This window comes from Nannobrachium achirus (genome assembly GCF_963921795.1).
Source record: "Nannobrachium achirus genome assembly, contig: SCAFFOLD_220, whole genome shotgun sequence".
NCBI classification, from domain to species: domain Eukaryota; kingdom Metazoa; phylum Chordata; class Actinopteri; order Myctophiformes; family Myctophidae; genus Nannobrachium; species Nannobrachium achirus.
In genome coordinates this window covers 41,979-65,685 of record NW_027664807.1, presented here as the reverse complement: position 1 = coordinate 65,685, position 23,707 = coordinate 41,979, and the positions used below count along the sequence as shown (strand labels likewise).

General features: G+C 42.7%; 1 protein-coding gene across 1 annotated transcript in view; it reads right to left on the bottom strand.

Moving 5' to 3' along the window:
- LOC308280790 (tyrosine-protein kinase HCK-like) overlaps window positions 1–23,707 on the bottom strand; it is a gene marked incomplete at both ends in the record, with an annotated part of 106,802 nt that overhangs the window by 46,299 nt on the left and 36,796 nt on the right. Inside the window, 2 exons of the mRNA XM_080755106.1 lie at window positions 3,486–3,638; window positions 3,771–3,880. Of these exons, the coding sequence (XP_080611232.1) occupies window positions 3,486–3,638; window positions 3,771–3,880 (263 nt within the window). The remainder of the gene's footprint in view (window positions 1–3,485; window positions 3,639–3,770; window positions 3,881–23,707) is intronic.

Sequence of the window (23,707 nt, the reverse complement as noted above, 5' to 3'; positions counted from 1 at the left end):
AAATGTGACGGTACGGTACGGTACGGTACTGACTTTTCTACAAGTACGGTAGTACCGAAGTACCGTTGGTACCGAGACGCCAGATCTGGCCGCTTCTTTTGTGTTATTTTTGGGCTGTAAATGAGCGCTTATCTGGCAACCCTCACAGCAGGCAGTCGGAGACACACGCACAACCCTCACAGCAGGGTCTGATGCTGTGATAACGTTACGTGGACTACCACGCTTCAAGGAGAAAAACAACAACATGCAACATTGCGGCGGCGCACGCATCTGCATCGCGTCGTCTCCAACAAGCAGCGACAGCCTAACCCTCCCCTCCATAGTTGAGAAGAAAAACTAACCAAAAGTCGCGTATAGTACTTTGCATTCGAGGATGAGCAGGGATTAATAGTTGATCGTCAAAAACCTGTATGCCGGCCCGCCGCCCGTAACCGTTTCCAGACTAGCGAAACATCTAAAAGACCGACATCCAGACTTGTACAAAGAATTCAAGGTGAGTGCATTTGAATTCACGTGTTATCATTGTTGCCCATATCTAATAACGTTACTATGGTGAGCCCACACAGTAAATGAGCTGCCTGGCAAAGTAACGTTAACGTTGTGTCCAGCCTCGTCACGGAGAGCAGCCCCCGTCTGTCCCGCATAAAGTTACATAAAGTTACAAGGCAGCTCATTTACTGAATCACCCAACGTAACGTTAAACAACGCTGGAATAATACATACGTTATTCTTTGTTTGAGAAGGCTGGCATTGATGTTTGGCCAATGTTCTTCTAGACTTTTTTTTTTACGCTAGGATTGTGTGTGTGTGTGTGTGTGTGTGTGTGTGTGTGTGTGTGTGTGTGTGTGTGTGTGTGTGTGTGTGTGTGTGTGTGTGTGTGTGTGTGTGTGTGTGTGCGTGCGGTTGTAATGGGCTATGATTTGTAATAAATATCACTAAAAAGGGTTTCACCATGTCATTAAATGACTGCTTGCACTGTGTGTGTGTGTGTGTGTGTGTGTGTGTGTGTGTGTGTGTGTGTGTGTGTGTGTGTGTGTGTGTGTGTGTGTGTGTTATTACAGCCTATGCTGTTTTCATATTGTTGCTGTAGTCAGTCACTTAGCTACATCTACTAACAGAAATCTCAATGTTCTTTTCACAGTATCAGCCAGAGGAGACTTTGACACAGAGCAAAGCCAGCAGCAGCAACACACACACAGCCAACACTTTTATTTTTTTGAGCGGTGGTCACACCGTCTCCATAGCGTGGCCGTGTGTGTAGATGTATGTATGTGGGTGGGTGGGTCTGTCTGTATGTAGCCTCAAGCCTGTGGTGTAGTACCTTTTATGACCACACATGTTAAGGGAGGGGCGCTGTTTTCAGGCCAGGCCAGGGAAGGCACACACACACACACACACGCACACACACACACACACACACACACACAGGGGGGGGGGGGGGGAGATGGGCGGGGGGGTAAACCACCGCTCAGTTCACACGGGTGTGATTTTTAATGATACATTTTTTTAAGGCTACATGCACATTATTTTATTTTAATCATTTAAAGCTACATGCAACTTCTGTTTAAGCATACAGTATTGTTGTTTGTTGTTCACTTCTAATAAAGGAGTGTATGTTGAACTACATGGGGTTTATTTTTTATTTTTATCGTGGTATCGAAATGGTATCGAGAACGGTGGAATTTCAATGGTATTGGCATCGACTACTAAATTTCTGGTATCGTGACATCCCTAACCCGGTTAGGGTGGATTCTATAACAGATTCTATAACATTTTTACCCCTAGAACTGCTTGTTTTAAAATTCGGTTTATGAATTGTCGCATTTTCTCCTCCTCGCACAATTATGTTGGGATAGTTTCACAAGATAATGCTCGCCGCTCAACTCCGCCCCTCCCCCCATATTAGCCAATCAAATTAATGTATTGCAGTTACTGTACAGAAAGTACTACTTTCAGTGCAGTAACTACAACCAGTAAGACTCCCTAATCGGGAGAAGGGCAAAAATGTGTTTTTCCAAAATCTTCCTGATCCATGTTGATGACATGAGTGTAGACATACTGTGTGGTGATTTTCGTGATTTTAGGGCAAAATCTGTAGGAGCAGTGTCCAAAAATGTGTTTTTAAAAATCGGCCTGAAGGTGGCGCTATATGGGACAGATTCATGTTGATGGGATGAGTGTAGACATACTGTGTAGCGATGTGCGTGATTTTAGGGCAAAAACTGTAGGAGCAGTGTCCAAAAATGTGTTTTAAAAATCGGCCTGAAGGTGGCGCTAGAAGAGGGCCATGTGAGAAATGAGGGGTGGGGTCTCCGCGTTGCCTTGGTGGACGAATAGGTACCGGCCCCGGCTCTCCCGGACGCTCCTAGCCCGAGTTACGGCATTTTATGTGAGCTGCAGTGGAGGGGGTCCTCCACTGGGGGCGCCACCACTTTTGCATCCGTTCTGGAGCACCAGGAGTGGGTGGTCCCCAGGAATTCCCCGTGAGCAGCCCCGTTGGGATGGTCATTTTTGCACATTTGGTAATTTTTTACACCTGGGGGTCCCCCAGGGACCTGGGGGTCCCTGGAGCTCCGGGGGTCCTTGGAGGTTGTAGTTTGGCAGGTAAGGAGTGTGTGTGCAAAATTTGGCATGGATGGGGGCAACGGTTGTGGAGATATGAGCAGGGCAAAAGTGTGACGTGTGACGTGTGACAGACAGACAGACGGACGGACGGACGGACGGATGGACAGACGGACAGCCGGTGGAGGTTTTGATAGTAAATGCGACCTACGGTCGCAATTAATTAATTTGATTGGATAATTTAACATGGGGGTACATGACATCATCAAAAAAGTGTGATAATTTGATAGCCTTAATTAGCTGTTTTGGCCGTGTCACCAGGCCTTTAAAGCATAACTTATCAATGCAGTGCCAAACTAAAGTGTTCATAACAGTCAATGCTAGTCAGTGCTACACAAGTATCTCACCACCATGTCAAACAAAAGCGACAATATTCAAAATAATACTACCAACACGACACAACCTAATGCAGAGTCAAGCAAAAAGTGTCCAATTGATCAGTGCAAAAGAAATAATCCGATAAACAAGAAAGAGTGACACAGCAAGACGACACATGAAACCTCCCTGGAAACGTTTTTAGAAGTCAGAGTCAGTACAACTATTGTTCCAGTTAAGTTAGGTAACAGACGTCCTAGGTTACAGTTACCCTTGTCAAGCGACCGTTAGGTGCTGTTCATCAGTGTAAACAGAATACATGTTGTGTTCATAGATGGAGAGAGCCACCCCATTGGTTTCTACAGACTGTAAATGAAGCCTATTTTTCCAGCAAATGATCATCTTTCTATACCCGCTCCAGAAATGGTACCCAGTGAATGCTATTGGCTGGAGGGCCTTTTTTGCATGAGCTATATTTTACTTAGATCATACAATGTATTATATATACTTGTATTGGCAAACATGCTCTGATGGAAGTTGTAACTCACTCTTATAATGGCTGACCAGGTCCTGCAGGGTGAGGAAGATGATACGAGGGGAGATGTAGAAGCGTCCATCGTCCAGATGGCCTCTGATCTTATAATGCTGGACTGTGTCTCCTTTCTGGACATCACAGTCCCTCACTGACAGGGTGTAACTGCCTGTGGAGAGACAGAGAGAAGATAGCACAAAGGATGAGTAACATGGAGACAAGTGAAGAGGTTTAAAGAAATGTGAATCTTTATCTTTATCTGTTGTATGCTACCTGGGTCATAATTGTGCAAATATCTCACCTATATTGAGTGGGCCCTGCATGTCACTGATCATGAAGGAACCCAGTTTGTTTCCAGAGGCCAGTAGCATTCTCTCAGCATCCTCCCTGCTCACACCCTTAAAGAACCACCTGAACCACAGCAAACAAGATCAGTCAGTCAGTCAGTCAGTCAGTCAATCAGTCATCAATCAATCACATGTGACCTCCCCCATAAAGGGCGAGGTCGCGCCAAGTCTTGGCAATCTGGTCAGTGATATCGGACCCAGGCAAGTTAGGGCCTGGGTTTGATGTCTGGGGATCTCCATAAATGGGCATAAGGGGGTACCCTAACAGGACATAATTTGGGAATGCCCATACTGTATAAGGACATTGTATTTATTGTATCATTTATTAATATATATCCACATATATGGACTTAATATTAATGTTTTCGGGGATGGTAGGGTGTGATCAGAGTAAAGCAGGCTCTTGGGCCAGTTAGGGCATGGGATTGATGACATCAGAAATCTCCATATATGGGCATAAAAGTGATTTTGTTTCTGGGAATGCCCATATATGGACTTTTTATTTCATTTTATCCTTTATTAATAATAACTAGACCTTACCCGTTCGAAGATATGTGCTCCAAAATATGTGCAGAGTGTGGGTTGTGGGGAAAGTTACTGTAACTGGTGTGTGCGTGATAATATGTGGGAGAATCATAATGTAAGGAACAGCCCATGGAGGAGTGTATATTTATGATGAATAATTTAACAGCAAATTTAGGTGAATAGAAGTATGGCGATGTATGCGCTTGCTCCACATAGTTTTTTCATACCCGTTGGAAGATGAGACACATCAAACGCACCCGGTGAAAGTGTGAGAGAGAGAGAGAGAGAGAGAGAGAGAGAGAGAGAGAGAGAGAGAGAGAGAGAGAATGAACATTCCTAACTGTGAGAGAGAGGGGTGTGTGTGTGTGTGTGTGTGTGTGTGTGTGTGTGTGTGTGTGTGTGTCTGTGTGTGTGTGTGTGTGTGTGTGTGTGTGTGTGTGTGTGTGTGTGTGCGTGCGTGTGTGTGTGTGTGTGTGTGTGTGTGTGTGTGTGTGTGTGTGTGTGTGTGTGTGTGTGTGTGTGGGGCTACAGATCCCATGGCCTGGAGGAACGGACCGTAACCCTGGCAACAGACAGCAGAGTTCAACAGAAGTGGTTAAGAAAACGTTAATAAACAGCTTTAATTTGGGAGAAATGAAATTCGGGCTCCGTCACCGTTGGTATAATGCTAATGGCCAATACCATGTTAACTTTGGGATCAGTTGAAGCGAGTGAATAAACGTAGATAAGTGTGAGCGTTAGAGCGTGAGTGATTGCGTGAGTGAGTGAGTTTGCTGGTTTAATAGTTGCTGGTTTAATAGATAGATATGTATCCATATACATATAGTTTAAGCCCATACATGGAGATCCCGATCTGAACCAGCCACACAGATATGGTCCATGTAATTGGCCATCTGGCCAGTGATATATATCGATGACATCAGGGATATTCATATATGGGCATAAAAGTGATTCTGGGGAAACCCATTATGGACTTTTTTTTACATAGGTGATGTCACCTGTGATATCACCTTTGATGTCACAGTGACAAGGGAAACAACCCATAGACTGTAAAAATGTGTACAGACAGACAGACAGACAGACAGACAGACAGACAGACAGGCGGAGACAAGCTGCGACATTTCTCATGTCTTCGGTCGCAACAATACAATACATACCATTATCCAAAAAAATTGGGATACCATTAATAATCCATACATTTATTTGACCAGAGTCAACGTTATTTCTACACAATGGACCATAACCCGCTACCCACTATTTGGAGATTTAGCATGGTGCAAGGGGCATTCCAGAGGCCAAGTTGCTCTTGCGACACAAGCACTAACCCTTACATTATGTATAGGTGTTGTTTTGGTGTTACAAACACAGATCAAATCACATTTTATATTCTTTGATAAGCTTAACTTGTAAGTGCTGATAAAAAAACAACCTCCTCCCCTCCTCCTCTTATTGGACATACAGACATCAGACGGACAGACATTTGGTTGTTTAACAGTTAAATATATTATATATATATATATATATATATAATATTATTCTATTACATTTTTACTCTATTACGCTTATTATACTGTTATACCTACTCACCAAAATAAAGACAGATTTATGGAGCTTTAGAGCCCTGCTTGGCAGGGAGAGTCAAGCCTGGCCTCTCGCTGGAGAACCAGAAGGGTCTACTTTTAGCGTTTTCGCCATTTCAATAAATAAGCTCGAACAAACATATCCATTTGAACAATGTTGATGTAACAACCAGATTTGTGTGGAAATATATATTTTTTTATACACAGATTTATATACATAAAAGACATTTTCCTGTCGAGTAATTTCCTTGTTTTACACTGTATGTCGAGGAAGTTGGAGGGGACTGGTACTTTTAACTTATGTAAAACATTGGAGTACTTTTTCCACCACTGTAAAAATTGCAGCATTTCCTCTTCTCTTTCTTGTTGACAGGAAAGTGGTAGAATTCTATTTTAGTTGTTATTTTTGTCTCAGATCTGTTGAAATAGCGAGGGACACAACACTGCCCATAATGACAATACACCTGCTTGGCCCCAGCGGTGAGTCTGACTAAAAAAATACGTTGTGGCTTAAGAACCGAATAGTAGTACTAAGCCTACTAACTCATACAGTGTATACAGTATATAGTACTAGCCTACTAGGCCTACTTACTCCTCTGTCTCCAACAGGTTTGTGGTCAGATAATGACTGGGTATGACGCCCTTCTGACCTGTACTGGTTAACATAGCATACCACCTGTACCCTGGTCTGGAGAGAGAGAGAGAGAGAGAGAGAGACAGAGACAGAGAGAGAGAGAGAGAGAGAGAGAGAGAGAGAGAGAGAGAGAGAGAGAGGATTAAGGAAGACAAAAATGAAGAAACAGAGGGAACATATAGCAGATAAACACACTTTTTAATAAAGACAAGACATAATAAGCCTTGTGTTTTTTAAACTCAAGCACATGAGCTTGATTTACAGGCCTATATGTTGAGAAAAGAAAGGAAAAAAAACGTGTCACTCACTTGTGTAAGATTTTGAGTTTGTCTCCCTTCTTGAATCCCAGCTCTTCGTCGTCTTGGGCCTCATAGTCGTACAGAGCAATGGCATCTGTTGCAAGGTGGGATGGAGAGATGTGTGAAAGAGAAATGGTCAGTCAGGACACTTTTGAAGGCAACCGGTGATACACATCCTTTAATGTCAGGACATTAAACATCCTTAATGGATGGTGTCAGGGCATTCCACATTGTTTCCCAAGTTTGTTCTACAGTATATAGTATTTAGTTAGTACCAGATATGTCTTCAGGTAAGCCAGAGACCCCAAAATACCCAGGAACCGACAAGGATAACGGATCCATTCATAAGAAGATACTCCGGATCTGGGTCGGAACCCAGATCCTGTATACACAGTGTGGCAAACTTGTCTTTCTCTAGAAGGCACACTCAATGTCATAAACCAGCCTGGTCACTTGATCTGTTGTTGATCGACCTTTACGGAAACCAGCTTGGGAAGGCTCTCTTCAATGATGTTTATTTTTCATAGAATGGCCCTCTCAAGCAGTTTGTAATGATGTGCCAGAGGGGAAATTGGGCAGTAGTTCTTTGGTTCATATGGTGTCTTGTTTGGCTTAAGTATGGCCATCACCTTAGCCTGCTTCCATCTGGATGGTATGGTCAGGTTTTCCAGGCAGTTGGAGAGGAAACATTGGACCCAGGTCAGTGACTCGTGGCTCATGTTCTTCAGGAACTTCAGGATGTTGTCATTTCCAGGAGCCTTATTTTCCTTAAAGGTCCTACACCATGCATTTAAAAATAATTTATATAACATTGTTTGTGTCCCAAAAAAAAGTTTTTCAAAAGGTTTGAGGCTAAATTACCACTCCTGAATACAGAGCCCCTGTCATTTCTGCCTGGCTTTCAGAGCATTTTCAGCTGCAGTACCACCTTGTCCTGAGTGGGAGGACTGCGCTATTGAGCCAGTTTTGGCCCCACACTCCTCCCCACCTCCTGCTCAGCAGGCCTGCCCACCCCTCCCCAACCTTCTCCCAGCTCCTCCTGCCTCCTTCTCAGGCCTGCCCACCCCTCCCCAACCCCCACTCAGCACAACAGTAGCAGTAGGTCCCGATTGTGACATCACAATCGGGACCTTTCTCAGACAGCCCGTTCTGAGACCTGCTTACAGTACATAGATCTGCCCATAAACCGAGAAAGACACAATGGTCAGATGAGAGGTCTCTCCATCTTCCTTTATCGGCAAGTACAGAGGAAATTGCTTTTGCTGATATGGGGCATGGTCTTAGCCGGTTGATTGTATTCCAGGCCTTAAGACTGGAATGTGTGAAGTTGATGTTATTAACTTCCTCCTCCCATCTAGCCTGTCCTTTTTGCACAAGAAGGTCCAGCAGTTGGTCACCACAGAGAGAGTGTTGGTCAATGTCAGTGGCATTCATGTAGTCATTGTACAGTTTCTCACATTCTTTATCCCAGTAAGGTACATGTGGGTCCCTACAGCCTCTTGGAATGGAAACCTTGGCAGCCTTGTTGAGTAGGATGCAGAAGGCGTTATACACTCCATTCACATTGGAGGATGGGTCAGGTAGGCTTGGTGTTAATTTCCTGGTGAGTTCCGAAAACGTTTGTCTGTTAGTCTTCCTGAAATTCCATCTTCTTCTGTTGAGGCTGGCGATGGCAACCTTGATGTCACTGGAGATGATGATAGGGGAGTGACCAGATCTAGGGAACAATTCTGTTGCAGCATCTGCTGACATTGTTGTTGGAGACAAAGGACAGGTTGGGGCATGTCCAAGTGCCGTGTATATCAGAGTTAAATGTTATGGGGTCCATGTTGTCAAAAATCAGATCCCAGTCGCTAGCAAAAGAGCCATTTCTGTCAGTGTTCGAGAATCCCCATTTGATGTTTCTACAGTTAAAATCACAGCAGACAGATGAGTTCACAGGGATGGTGGGGAGGAAGGATATGTCAAACTAAACAGGTGGTTTGTAGATGTTGCAAAAGGTGGTGCCCAGGGCGTCCAAGGTGCAACATTCAATAGCAGAGTTGGCTGCAGATTGCTGGATGGCTCTCGCATTTATTCCTTGCTTGGTGTTTCAGGCAATGCCATGTTTTTTTGTGACCTATGAAGCTGATGAGGTCGAAACCATCAATGATTAGCTTCGGTAACACAGTGGGTCTCTTGTAGCAGCAGTATGTTCGCCTGATGTTGGTTGGCAATGTGCTGGATAAGATCATGCTTTGACTGTATCAGGCCATCAATGTTCAGCTGCTTTAAATTGCCTTGAATCGATATTTATTTTTATTTTGTATCTATTTTTTGCTTTGTCATGATAAATAGGAACATTTCCGAACACAATGGAGTGAATACACAGTGAATATTTGTTGAAATGATAAAAACATAGAGATCTCCTACCGAGACTTTCGCATTGTGACTGATGCAGAAGTCTCGCCAGGAGATATCTTAATCACCCCTGCTGCTGGCGGTTGAAGGCTGGAATCCAGCCGGGGAAGAGGCACTAAAACTGACCCTTTATTGTGGTGGTGCGGTGTGGTGTGGTGTGGTGTGGTGTGGTGCAGTGCGGTCATAGCGATTTTGATAATTATAATGAATAAGCTTCCACAAACTAGTTCACATGAATGATATTGATGTAACTAGATATTCGATTGGGTACATATATTTTAAATGTGCAGAATTACAATTAAAATACATTTTATGTTGAAGCTACTTCCTTAATTTCCTGGTCAGTGCGAGTCAGCCTAGAGGTACTAGGCACTATTTTGGTTAAACTAATTAAAACATGTATTTTTTTGGGGAAATCCCCGTTTTGCAATGTAACTACTGTACCTTTTTGATCCTTTTTTATAAATATCACGTAGATGTTTTTCTTTTTGTACTTTAAATAGCAATATGGCTATGAAAAATATCGTTTTTACAATGGGAGTGGATGGAGGGAAGACTTTTTTCTCCCACAGAGCGACAGGGGGCGGGACTTGACAAAGAGTGAATTGGTCATGCTTCACATGACATCACAATATGTAATATAAATGTAAGATGGAACCACTGCGCTACGGACCTCACACCTAGGTCACACTGCCACCACATACTGTATGGATATCTCAGTATCTGTCAGTACATGCCCACATATGGAGATCCCTGATGTCATCAGTATATGCCCATACATATATGGGCACAAAAGGGGCTATCCTTTGGGGCGGCTGTGGCTCAGGAAGTAGAGCGGGGTGGCCAATGGTCCGTGGGTCGGCGGCAGAGCCCTGCACGGGTCCAATTTTGACAACCCGCGCCCGCCCGTCCCGTCATTAATCAGATCCGTGGACCGCCCGTTACCCGTCATTATTAAAAAATCAAAACCAGACCCGCCCCGCCCGTCAAAAAATGGACCCGTCGCCCGCCCCGCTACCCGTGATTACATGCATTAAAGTAAATAGCCTACAGCCGTGCGTGCGTTCTTTCAATGGCATCGCACTCCATTTTCACTCCATAGTTGATCCCCCAGCGAATCCTACTGCACGCCGTCGGAAAATGCTGTTATTAACCCTTAAGTGCTGTTCGGGTCATTTTGACCCGTTTTACATTTTCATTTGGAAAAAAAAGGTAGAAGTTTAAATTGTTTCCACCTGAAACTCACTGGCCTTAAAGATTCTTCTGAGATGAACATGTAAAAAAAATATTTTTGCACTACACCCATGCTACACCCCCCTCATATTTTTTGAACCTTAAGTGCTGTTCGGGTCATTTTGACCCGGAAGCACAGATGCACAGAAATACACAGTATTATGCCAAAACAGAGACACACAGTCACCCCCACTTGTCACCCCCACTTCTAACACCCCCCTTCCGAAGCCCCATTCCGAGCCCCCCCCCCTTTCCGCACCGCCCCCCCCCCCCCCCCCCCTCCCCACACTTAGCCCCTGATGCACAGAAATGCAAGGAATCATGTACAAACACAGATACACAATCACCCCTTCCACCCCTCCAACCCCCCTCACCTCGCCCTTACCCCCTCCCCTCCAAACCCCCCAACCCAACCCCTCCCCACCTCCCTCCCACACCCCCCCCCCCCCCGCCACTCCAGATGCACAGAAATAAAAGAAAGCTTGTATACTAACACAGACACACAGTCACCTCCTTCCCCCCCTCCCCCCTCCTGTCACCCTCACCCCCCCACACCCTTCACCCCCTCTCCTCCTCACCCCTCCCCTCCTCACCCCCTCTCCTCCTCACCCCTCCCCTCCTCTCCCCTCACCCCTCCCCTCCCCTCCTCACCCCTCACCCCTTACTTATCTGAAGTTTTCCTTGTGACTGTACTGTACTATCTTAGGGGAAAATGTTACATTATTTTACATAAACATAAGGTGCTGTAAAGTAACACTGTATTTCAGGGGTGCTGTGGATGAAAATGTTGTTTACAGGGGGGCCCTGAGACCAAAGTGTTTGAAAACCTGTCCAAGTGTATATTCATATGTGACGTTCATGTGTGTTCACATGTGTGTTCAGCTCTATGAGAGAATGATGTCCTGTTGAACCACAAGTATTCAATTAATGGGCATGTTGTTCATAACAATATTGTCTGATTTTCATTTTGTCCTATAAGCATGAGCAATATTGCCCAGTATTAAATAAAGTAGTTTTTTTACATGAATTTCAGCTAAATCATTAAAAACGCCTAGCTCTTTCATTGTTTAATGTGATATAGCAAAGCAAGAATGCAATCATTTACCATATATATCATATGAATTGTTTGGTATTGAGTCAAAGTCAATGTATCATGATGATTTGTTAAGTTAAAATTTATATTAGTGTTGTTTTTTTTTAAACCAAATACCCCCCGGGTCAAAATGACCCGAACAGAACGAAGGTGTAGTGAATCTGAACAGAACTTAAGGGTTAAGCCTATTATTAATAGGTCTATTATTATTTGGATAAAGTAGAACAACCTTTAAAACCAATCATACTAATTTAAAATTGTATCATGATCTGACACTGTCGCGACAGCTTGTTGCTGCTGATGCGTTCTGCCTCCGCTGCTTTGTGCAGTTGTATTTGTCATCCGACGGTGTCGCGCATTGAAAATATCAGAGCTACAAGCTCACAACATGTTGGAACTTGCAGCTTTGTGAGCTTGCATGTCTGCTATGCTCGACACGCACCGTCATACGGCGAAGCACATATCCAGCTTTTTACAGCTCTCTGAAAGCCTGGTGGGCGAGGTTACAGCTGAAGGGAACGCCACTCGCTGTCTGTCTGTCTTGTGTTCTCTCATGATAAACAGCCCGAGGTAATCTAAACCAAACCGGACCCATGATGTGACGATAATAAAGGAACTCCTAACAGTCGTGGAATCACGTGGATATTATACAATCATGCACCTTTCAACTACATCGCACGCGAGGCAAGCAGATCACTCGCGGCCACTTTATTCAGTTGTGTGACGGTGTCCTCCTCACTGTGAGTGTGTGCGCTCCAGGCAGCCGGCTGCCGCTGCTCCATGTGTGTGACTTGACGTATGCATGCCGTGGTTCTGTCGTCCTGCTGCTCACTGCATGTGTGCGCTCTTGTGACGTTGTTTTAGGCAGAAACAGTTGTCTGATTTTCACAGTAAAATGTCACCCGCCCGTGTTTAGTCGCGCACCGCCCGTCCCCGTACCCGCAAATTTATAGTTGAATATATTCCGCCCGTACCCGCCCGTCAAACACGGGTACCCGTCGGGTACCCACGGGTACCCCACCTGTTGCAGGGCTCTGGTCGGCGGTTCACATCACGGCTACTCCTGTCTACATGTGGAAGTGTCCTTGGGCAAGACACTGAACCCTGCGTTGCCTCCAATGGTGTTAGCTTGTCAGTTGCCACCATTGGTGTGTGAATGTGGGAAGTGAGGACGCTGGCGTTGACTGTTCGCCGCTTCACCTCCCAATGTATGAATGAATGGAACATTGTAAGCGCTTTGAGTTCGCAACTTGCTTAGAAAAGCGCTATAAAAATGCAATCCATTATTATTATTATTATCCTTTTGTGCCCATGTATGGAGCTGACCGATTTGTTGTGCCTAATGCCATGCCAACACATTGATGTTAATCAATCTTTATTTCAGACTCAGGGAGACCCATAACATTTACAACAAGGTTAGACAACACAGACCGTGTGTTGTCGCAGCAGAGCATGTGCCATAACCCACAGAGCATAGAGGTACGCATATATATATATATACACATATATATATATATATATATATATATATATATATATATATATATATATATATATATATATATATATATACACACATATATATATATATATATATATATATATATATACACACATATATATATATATATATATATATATATATATATATATATATATATATATACATATATATATATATATATATATATATATATATATATATATACACATATATATATATACACACATATATATATATATATATATTAGTGCTGTCCAACGATTACAAATTTTAATCGCGATTAATCGCATGATTTCTGTAGTTAATCGCGCGATTAATCGCATACTAAAAATATATTTTTTATTGGCTCAAACTTGCATAATATCTTGTATATTTGGTGCAGGATGCATCCAAATAAATGTATTTTTTATAATTATACTATATGTATCCAATACATTATAAACTCAATGTTATTTATTTCATTATATTATAAATTATAACCCCTCTGCACTACATAATTTAAGGCAGTGGTGGTTTTCAACCAGTGGTCCTTGAGGGGGTTCCAGCTAAACAGTGGTGTAAAGTAAGTAAGTACATTTACTTAAGTACAATTTTGAGGTATTTGTACTTTACTTGAGTATTTCCAATTTTCCAATACTTTTACTTCTACTCCACTACATCTCAGATCGAAATATCGCACTTTTACTCCACTACATTTATTTGAAAACTTTATTACTAGTTACTTTTCAGATATAAGTTATAATATTTTAAAACATACATGGATGTTACTTTTGTGTTTAGTCATGTGTTGTTAAAGCAATAAGCCACAAGAGGCGAGTGGTTACCGGGGGAGTATACACCGGCTGAGAGGCGTTGGGAAACACGAGGCGCAATCAGAATCAAGGAATGGAACTAGCCGTTTTAGAATGTACTGTATGTAATGTTACTTATGTGTTTAGGACCTCCTCTAAAATGAGATGCTGCATCTCAAGGGGCAATCCTCTCAATAAATTCTGACCAAATTCTGACCCTCTGCCTCATATCAATCCCAGGCTTTTCTCTTCGCAGATGAGTAAGCCTGGCTACGCGAGGTCAGCTTGCCACAGAGTTACCCATATTTGTAATGATTGTTTCTGTACCTTCCAGATCCTTGGGGTCTTTGGGGTTGGTCTCCTTAGACTGAAGAGAAGAAGAGCACAGGACAACAACACAAATCAACAGGGGAACCAAATAGGCACGCTGCTAAATGTAACATTTACACTTATTCACACCACACATTTAGTTGAACATTAGTGAAGAAACTGACTAGAATGCTCAACACACTTCAGATTCTGGCCTCGTCAATAATACCAATAATAAATTGGTGTGGCCATGGTGAGGAGCAGATCTATTACAGGTTTGGGTAAAACTTGGAAAAATGGGACATTCTGCATAATGACTACTTTAACTCTAAAGTATTTGATACCAATACTTTACTTTTACTAAGATTTTGGTTACTGGACTTTTACTTGTTAGGGCACGGTCACAAAAGAATAATATTCTACCTATGAGAGTGGAGTCTGCCAATGCATTTCAATGGGAATGGAGCATTATTATTATTATTTTACTTTTTTAATGGCAGCAAACCACTCCATTCCTATTGAAATAGAAAAATGTAAGTACCAACCAGCTGTTTTGAGGTGTCACTGACAGCAGTATCGATTCCCTCCTCTGGTCTTGAAAAATAACCACTTGTCACATCAACACATTCTGAAATGAAAACCACCATTTACAATTACAATTTACAATCTAGGCATTTAGCAGACACTCTTAATCCAGAGTGATTTACAGTTAGAAAGAATAGCACAAGGTAATACATCAATAGAAGAGCATATAAGTAGTCATCTTAAAACATAGGTAAAGTAAACCAATAATAATAATACAAAAATCAATCAAATCTAAAACATCAATAATCTGTACATAGAACGCTAAAGCAACAATTAATGTTATCACCTTGTATTATAACAGTGCAATGTTACGTTATAACCTTGTATCTTAACTCACTGAATGCCACCCTTTATTAAACATCTACAAAACTGATGCCATCCATTTTGTTTAATTTTACCTTTTTATGGGGGCCAAAATCATATTTTGTACTTAAATTACATATATAAATCTATGCTTCTATCGAAAGCCACACTAACCCTCTTACAAAGGAAAACATGTATATTTATATATATATAATATATATATATATATATATATATATATATATATATATATATATATCCTATCATTAGATTTGGGCTTCAATGGAACATGTGTAAGATGTCTTGATCATTGTGATATGTTTATGCTGTCAATGGGACTGTGTGTTCTCTAGAGTGCAATGGCCTTTGAAAACCACCAGGTGGTGTTCTCCTACTATCTGATCGACAAACAGAAGAAGGAAGAGACACGTCCATTTTTTTTTGATAGTGACCTAGTTGTTTACATTTTGGCCAGGCCTTTTTGCTAACATGCTATAACACTTCCGAGCCAGCGATCGCTATCAAGGGCACGGGTAGAACCGCGTTATTTTTCCAAGTTTTTTGAGTACTTATACTTCGTCTGGGAAGCACGGGAAGTGTATAAACGAACGTTTATTATTAACATTAAGGTGGCCGGAACCAATGTTTGGTTATACCGGTTTTCCCGTAGGACTGTGTTCACCGGTGCTACAGTCAAATCGGTCGTGGCGCTCCGGTCACGGAGGCTAACGGCTAACGTTTGGAGCGATTTTTTTGAAATGACAATTATGTTATGAAAGATAAAACTTTTGATTAATTAAAAAGACGTAAAGTGCGTTTATGGCACTGGAGATCAAAGACGTATAGTGCGTTTATGGCGTTCGGTGAGTTTTTAACTGTGATGTTACACCAGAGTCTTTAAATGAAAGTTTGGAATCAGTCTCTGTACCTTCCAGATTCTTCAGGTCTTTGGGTTTGGTAATGAATTACAAGTGCTTTTCAGGGTGGGGGGGGGGGTCCGCATCAGTGTTCCGACGGGCCGGTATTCCGACACTAAAACTAACCCTAACTCTACCCCCAACCCTAAACCTAACCTCAGTAAACCTTACCTCAGTAACTAACCTGCCGATGCTAAGTAACTAACCTGCCTTACGCTAAGTAACTAACCTGCCTTACGCTAAGTAACTAACCTGCCGACGCTAAGTAACTAACCTGCCGACCATGTCGGAACAGCGGATAGTCGGGATAGTGAGCGCTTCCCGTGGGGGGGTCCCCAGTTCAAATATAATAATTGTAGGGGGTCACCAGTCAAATGTGATTACTTTAGCGGGTCCACAATTCAATTATGATTATTTTAGGGGTTTATGGCCTGAAAAGGTTGAGAACCACTGTGCTATAGACGGGTTTCTTGTTTACAAACATTGAGACTAAATGCACAGGTGACTGTATCATGTAATCAATTCCGTCCAATCCCCAAACCTGTTGTTTTGGGGATCGCTGGTTTCATTGGCTAATTTTGGTACCGACCTGCGCACGCATCTAGTTCTTATCAGTGTAACGTGGACCAGAAACCCATCTATGCAGCCCTCACACCAAAGTCGCACTGCCACCCACGTAAGGAGATGTCCATGATATCATCAGTATACAGCCCATGCATGGGCATAAACCATTTTGTGCCCATATATGGAGCTGACTGCTTTGTTAGTTCCTGATGCCATGACAACACATTGAGGTTAGACAACACACTCCATATGTGTAATGATTGTATTTTTACCGTCAGAATCAGAACCTTCCAGATCTTTGGGGACTTTGGAGTTGGTCTGAAGAGAAGGAGAGCAAAGGACAACAATACAAATCAATGGGGGGGTGTGGGGGCTTATTCACGCGCCATACATTAGTACATTATACAGTAGGTCTATTGTGCTAATGCAGGCAAGGTGTTCCACAGTAACGTAATGTTGAACATTAGTGAAGTAAATGACTAGAATGCTCAACACACTTCAGATTGTTGGCAGAATCCACCTTCATTGGTAGATCAAAAGTGTGTCCACATTGCAGTATTGATACTTTTACTTAAGTAAAACACTGAGTACTTTATCCAACACTTGCTATAGTAGGCACATAAAGGAATTAAGCTAAAACTAATGTCTGCAAAACTCTGCAATCCAGTGCTGGGTCTAAGGAAGATATACTATTAATGATATGAATGTGAAACAGACAGATGTAAACACAACTGGTTGGCAGAGGCATACAACTGCCTTGTAGTATTTCTAGTCGTTACAGACAAGTATTGGAGTTGAATTGAATTTTATGGAGGCAGAAAAGGGTATCCATTGAGTTGTAAATTAGGAATGATGAATACACAGCTAGACAGAGTAAAGTAACCTACCAGCTGTTTGGAGATGTCACAGACAGCAGTATCAATGCCCTCCTCATGTCTTGAAAAAACATCACGTGTCACCTCAACGCATTCTGAAATGAAAACCACCATTTAATGCTCACTAAAAGCAAAAAGCTAATTTGATAAATCACCAGCATGTATTACATGTAACTAAGGTACAATGTGGTCTATATTTTACATTTATTACATAAATTACATGTAGTATCAATATTGGGCAGATACTGTATGTCTGAAATATAATTTTAGCTGTAAATAGATTTTAGATATAGATTGGCCTTAATACATTTCTCCCATATACTAAGTAAGTGAGCCTTGCCGAGCCATGAGGCCCATAGGGCAGGAGCCTATCTCCTTTTTCTGTAGCGTGAGGCAGCTTGATGTACAAGTACACTCCCTGGACATGACGCTAGCATGTCGCCGGGACTTACCCCCAATCCAACCCTTGATACTGAGTGCCAAGCAGGGAGGCACTGGGTCCCATTTTTTAGTCTTTGGTATGACCCGATCGGGGTTTGAACCCCGATCTCGCAGGCTCAGGGCACTCAACCACTAGGCCACTGAGCTGGTATATACTCCCAGAATTAAGCTTTTTTGACAGTTCAACAAGGAAGCCATTTCCACCGTTTCATTCTTTTTACTGGGGAGTATGGCATTAATCAGAAATAAAAGCATGAAGCACAACACCACATGTTCTGGTCATGCCCATCATTATCACGATTCTGGTTGTCTATCTTTGAGACGTTTTCTTTTATATGTGAAAAAGAGATCTGCCCTGACCCTTTGATAGCAGTTTTTGGCGTGGTCCCTGGTGAAATTACGGTTTCTGTTGCTCAATCCGATGCAATAGCCTTTTCCTCTTTATTGGCCCGCCGCCTTATTCTGTTCAATTGGAAATCATCCATTCCACCATCACATCAACGTTGGGTCGGAGATGTGATGGCTCACTTAAAATTGGAGAAGCTTAAGTATTCCACTAGGGGCTCTGTCCAGAAATTCTTTAAGGTTTGGCAGCCATTCTTGAACTATTTCAGACATAAATTCCCGGCTGGGGACGCTCAGGCATAGGACGGTGAATTTCATGACAAACTATTTGTATGACAAGTGATATTTTGTGGACAAATTATGTACATAATCATTTGTAATCTTTTTTCCTTTTTTTTTCTTGTATTTTTAGGTTCGTATTACTGTACTTTTATTTTAGATGTATTGTACTGTGTAGTTCTGTGACATTTGTTGGAATTTGTGTTTATCTGTAAAAAATTAAAACTCAATAAAAAAAAATTATAATAATAATAAAGCAATATTAGGCCGGACTCACACAGTTGCGTGAAACATCTTTTCACGCACATGTCAGAATCAAAACATTGGATCAAAATAAGAATCCATTTCCCACACTGCTTCGCGGGACGTGGGCGGTTACGCGAGAGACGCAAGCGGATGTGGATCTCGGCCGTGTAGTTCTGTTAAGGAGTTGGTGTCATAGAGTTATTTAGAAGAACTTAGAAGAAAGTTATCAGGTTGGCGTAGGGAAAACGCAGTTGCTGCTGAAGTGCTGCAGCATTGGTGACACGCAAGTTCGCAACATGTTTATTATGAGACGAAGACAGGCTTTGATATTGGCGGTGTTGGTGGCGAGGAGAATGAGGGAGAGGCGGCTTGAAATGGCCAGGAGGAGAATGAGGGAGGAGGAGGAGGAGAGAGAGCGCGAGGTTGCTAGGAGAGAGGAGGAGGAGAGAGCTGCGAGGGAGGTAGAAGTTCCCCGGAGAAGGAGCGGGTGGGTCGATCCCATCTTTCAGCGCAGGAAGCAACTGGGGGCTTTCCACACGCTTGTGTCTGAGCTGCGGGGGAATTAACCTATTCTTTCAAGAATTCAGGGTGTCTCCACAGCATTGCTGTGTTATTGCTATAATGTCCTCTGTGAAAGTTTTGTATGTGTTTTCAGGGACTGTGGTGTCATAAACAACATTCCAGACAGCTATAATGTTAAATGTGCCCATTCAGTTTAACCAAGAATGAGACGTAAGCACAGCGACACCCCGCCCAAACTGTTCCATTTAAGTAGCCAAGATAAGGCTACTGATTACTATCATTAATAGGGAATCAGTTATCAGTCATGAAAGAGGATAAGCTACATTGACCGATATAGGCCTACAAGAAGAGTGGGCACTAAGGAGGAGTAACACCTCGCTAGTCTGTTAAAAAAATATAGGCCTATAAAGAAATAAAATAAAATGCATGTATCATAGTCACACCCTCGAAAACGAGTTGTTGCAACTCAATGGTTGATCCTCTATTGAAATTTCAAATAAAATAAAATCTCCAGTTCAGTGCGTTGCTGCGCTTTCCAGACCAGTGCTAGGCTACTGTCACCCTGGCACTGCCAATACAAAATGAACATGGCATTCATATTAACTTTGTTGTACAACTCACAACCTACCAAAGCTATGATGCAGCATCCTTTGTGTGTAAGCCCTGGTGTTGTTTCTTTGATCTTTGTGGTTATGTGTTCGGTTAACGTGAAAATAACATCTAGCGTGAGGGGGAACGAGATTTCCAAAACTCCATGACACCTGAATTGTTTCATGGCTTATAGCTATGCGATCTGCTTTTGATATGCATAGGCCTATATTTCTGGAATAGCTGAGTGACACAATGCACTCACCTTGGGTTATAACGCATATTTAGGCCAGGGCTCAATTTATTCCGGTGATGCATTTATTTTATTTATGCGTGGTTTAAAAAAAATACAAAATTGACAATGCTTTGGATCCGCCCCTCCCCCCCTCAATCTCAGAAAACACGGACACGATAGCTGTCGCAACTGTCTGTAGGGCGCCTTAGAGATTATGACTGACAGCAGGCATGTGCTCACGACATCAATGGGGGCTTGAGCCCCTGCCTTTTATCCGTCTGTACAAAGAGCCCTTTCCAGATCATAAATGCAGCTTTTACTATGGTGAAAGAAATGCAAATGCTCTCCTTCCATCCCATACCCGAAGGTAGTATTGAAGAGAATAGCCTTGTCCAAACTCTCCTGAACTTGAATGCAGCATCTTATGTTGAAGAATTGCCCTCTCTGTGTAGAAATCATGCCGTATGCCACATTTTGGCCATGTTTTGTATATTTAAGTTTAACAAATTGAAATAAGTAATATTACCAGTAAGACTCCCTAATCGGGAGATAAGCGACCGTTGGTCGCTTATCTCCACAAATAGGCCAAAAGTTTGTTTTACCAATTATCAAGACATACGGGCAGTTGACAGTTTGCCATGGTTACTCATTGAAGTTGAATCTCCATATATGGAGACATAAGTTGCTCATACCATAGCAACCATGTTTTTTACAGGGCCTGGGATTGATGACATCAGAAATCTCCATATATGGGCATGAAAGGGATTTTGTTTCTGGAAATATGTCTGTGGGGTGCCACATTTGGAATAAAACACTTGCATCACACATCTGGATATCCATACAGCCCATCTAGTTTGCCTGTGTCCATTTATGCCCATATATCTGATGACATTGGGACACTGATCTCCATATATGGGCATAAAACTTATGTTAATTAGTAAAGCCTGGGGATCTCCATATATGGGCATGAGGGGTACCCTAAAAGGGCATCATCTGGGAATAGCAAATATAGTTATCCTAGAAAGTGAAAATCTTACATCAAAGGCCATAACTACCTACCTACCACCATACTGCATTCCTCATTAAACTACCTACCAGTAAGATGCCTATAGGGAGAAAAGCAAAGGGCGAGGTTGCACCATTTCTTGGTCTTCTGGCCAGTGATGTATATCGGACCATTTAACCATATATGGAGACATCTGGTACCCAAAGATATTCACAGATATGGGCTTAATATTGATGACATAAGGGATCTCCATATATGGGCGTAAAAGGGATTTGGTTCCCCTGGCATCACAGGGATCTCCATATATGGGCATAAAATGGATTTGGTTACCCTGGCAACACGGGGATCTCCATATCTCCATATATGGGCATAAAAGGGATTTGGTTCCCCTGGCATCACAGGGATCTCCATATGGGCATAAAAGGGATTTGGTTCCCCTGACATTACAGTGATGTCAGTGGCTGGTTCTACAGAGGGGATCTCCATTTATGGGCATAAAAGGGAATGTATGTATGATGATGTCAGATATCATAGACGTCATAGGACTTTCACATAACGAATAACTGAGTAAGCATGTAAACCCGTAAAATCTATATTTGGGCATGGCTGATTTATGACCTCATCATGATGACACGAGCAAACACAGCTGAATTGTATAAATGATCAGTGCAGAAACCAACAGAAGTATTTGACCAAGACTCTTCGATTTAAACATCAACAAAGGTGTGACGTTTGTTGATGGTCACAAAGGTGTGACGGACGGACGGACGGACGGACGGACGGACGGACGGACGGACGGACGGACGGTGGAGGTTTTCATAGTAAACTGCTCCCTGACGGTCGCAATGAAATATAAGAGTGATCTGACTACAAAGGTAGATTTACCTCCAAACGAGGGCCTCTCATTGGGCTCAGGGTCCCAGCATCTCTTCATGAGGTCGACCAGATCTTCTGATCCAACTGCTTTCTGGACACCTATTTTGCGAAGATCGGGTCTGTCTCCCATTTTAATCCTGAAGGTCAATACGGACTGAGCCACCCCTACATAAGATAAAGGAAACATATGTTTGTGGTTGATATAGTGTGCATGTGTGCGTGCGTGCGTGCGCGCGTGCATTTGTGCATGCATGCGTGTGTGCGTGCGAGTGAATAATCTACCTGGATAGGGACTCTCTCCAGTAAGAATAGTCCAGAGAAGTATACCGTAGCTAATAAAAAGGGGAAAGCATTAGAAAAGTTTGACAAAGGTTTTCACTCAGTAACATATACTGTATTTGATGACTCCGTATCAACAGCACTCCTTCTAGAGTTCACCTGTAGACATCATAGGATCGAACACGGCGGTATGTATCTCCAAAAGCCTCAGGGGGGGTGTAGGCGACGGTGCCTCCTTTGTTTTCACCTTTGGTCGACTTAACACTGTTGGACACCGTAGACAAGCCAAAGTCTGCTATCTATTGAAAGAAGCATTTTATTAACGGCTTCCAACAGGCTACCATCAGACTGTTAAACTATCACTTGGAACACTTTACTTCAAACTTTCCTCCCCTCATGTTCATGCGCAGACCTTGTATACCCACTTCTATGTATCAATGTGTTACCACTTTCACACCTTATGTTCAACCTCATGTACACACTGATTTTGCTGCTCTGATGCTGTGTATAAATCTCTGCAGAAACCAACTATTTCCAAAATATTCACACCCCCCACCCCCCATACTGTAGGTGCATGCATGGATATATACATACCTTGGCATTGAAGTTGGCATCCAGTAGGATATTGGCTGGTTTCAGGTCCATGTGCACAAGGTCTTTCTTACTGTGGAGGAAGTCCATGGACAGCGCCACCTGGTGGGCCAGACGGAAAGCCAGGGGTGGGGGTGGAGGCTTAGACAGGGTCTGCAGAAAGGACTGCAGGGAGCCTCCCTCCATCAGCTCCATCACTATACCATGTCTCTTTTTAGAGCCCAGGCCAGGGACACGACCCTGGTACATCCCATAGACTCTGGGGACGTACTGGTGGTCGGCAGCTGCCATGTATTCAGCCTCTCGACACAGGCCAGCATACAAGGTACCAGAGCTGTTAGGAGGAAAGAGACAGCCAGAGTACAACCAGTTACATAAAACTGAAGATTATGAAATAAGTGATTCATGTAAATCAACAAATCAGAACATCATTTTGCTTCCACTTACAAATCTATACTTTTTGTCCAAACCACAAAAACCCACTTTCCTCTGTACCTCCAGAAGGCTCTCCTTGTCTCACGCAGTTCCCTCAGCTGTGAACTAAATAACATCTACACCTGGCTCAATGCCAATAAACTCTCAATACACCTAGGTAAAACCGAATCCATCCTCTTTGGGTCAATTCACAACATCAGCAAAGTCGTTAACTTCACAATCAAAGTGGGTGACACTGTGATAACAAGAGGGTTGCATCTTAGAGGCAAACCTTCACAGTGAACAAAAAAAAAGATTACTAAGGTAATCAAAAAAACAACATTTGTTTCTTGCAGAGGGTTGTTCTGCTGGTTAACAGCAATACACAGAAGACTCTAGGAGGTGCACTCATTCTGCTCCTCCTTGACTATAGAGTCCACGTCTGGTATCGCAATGC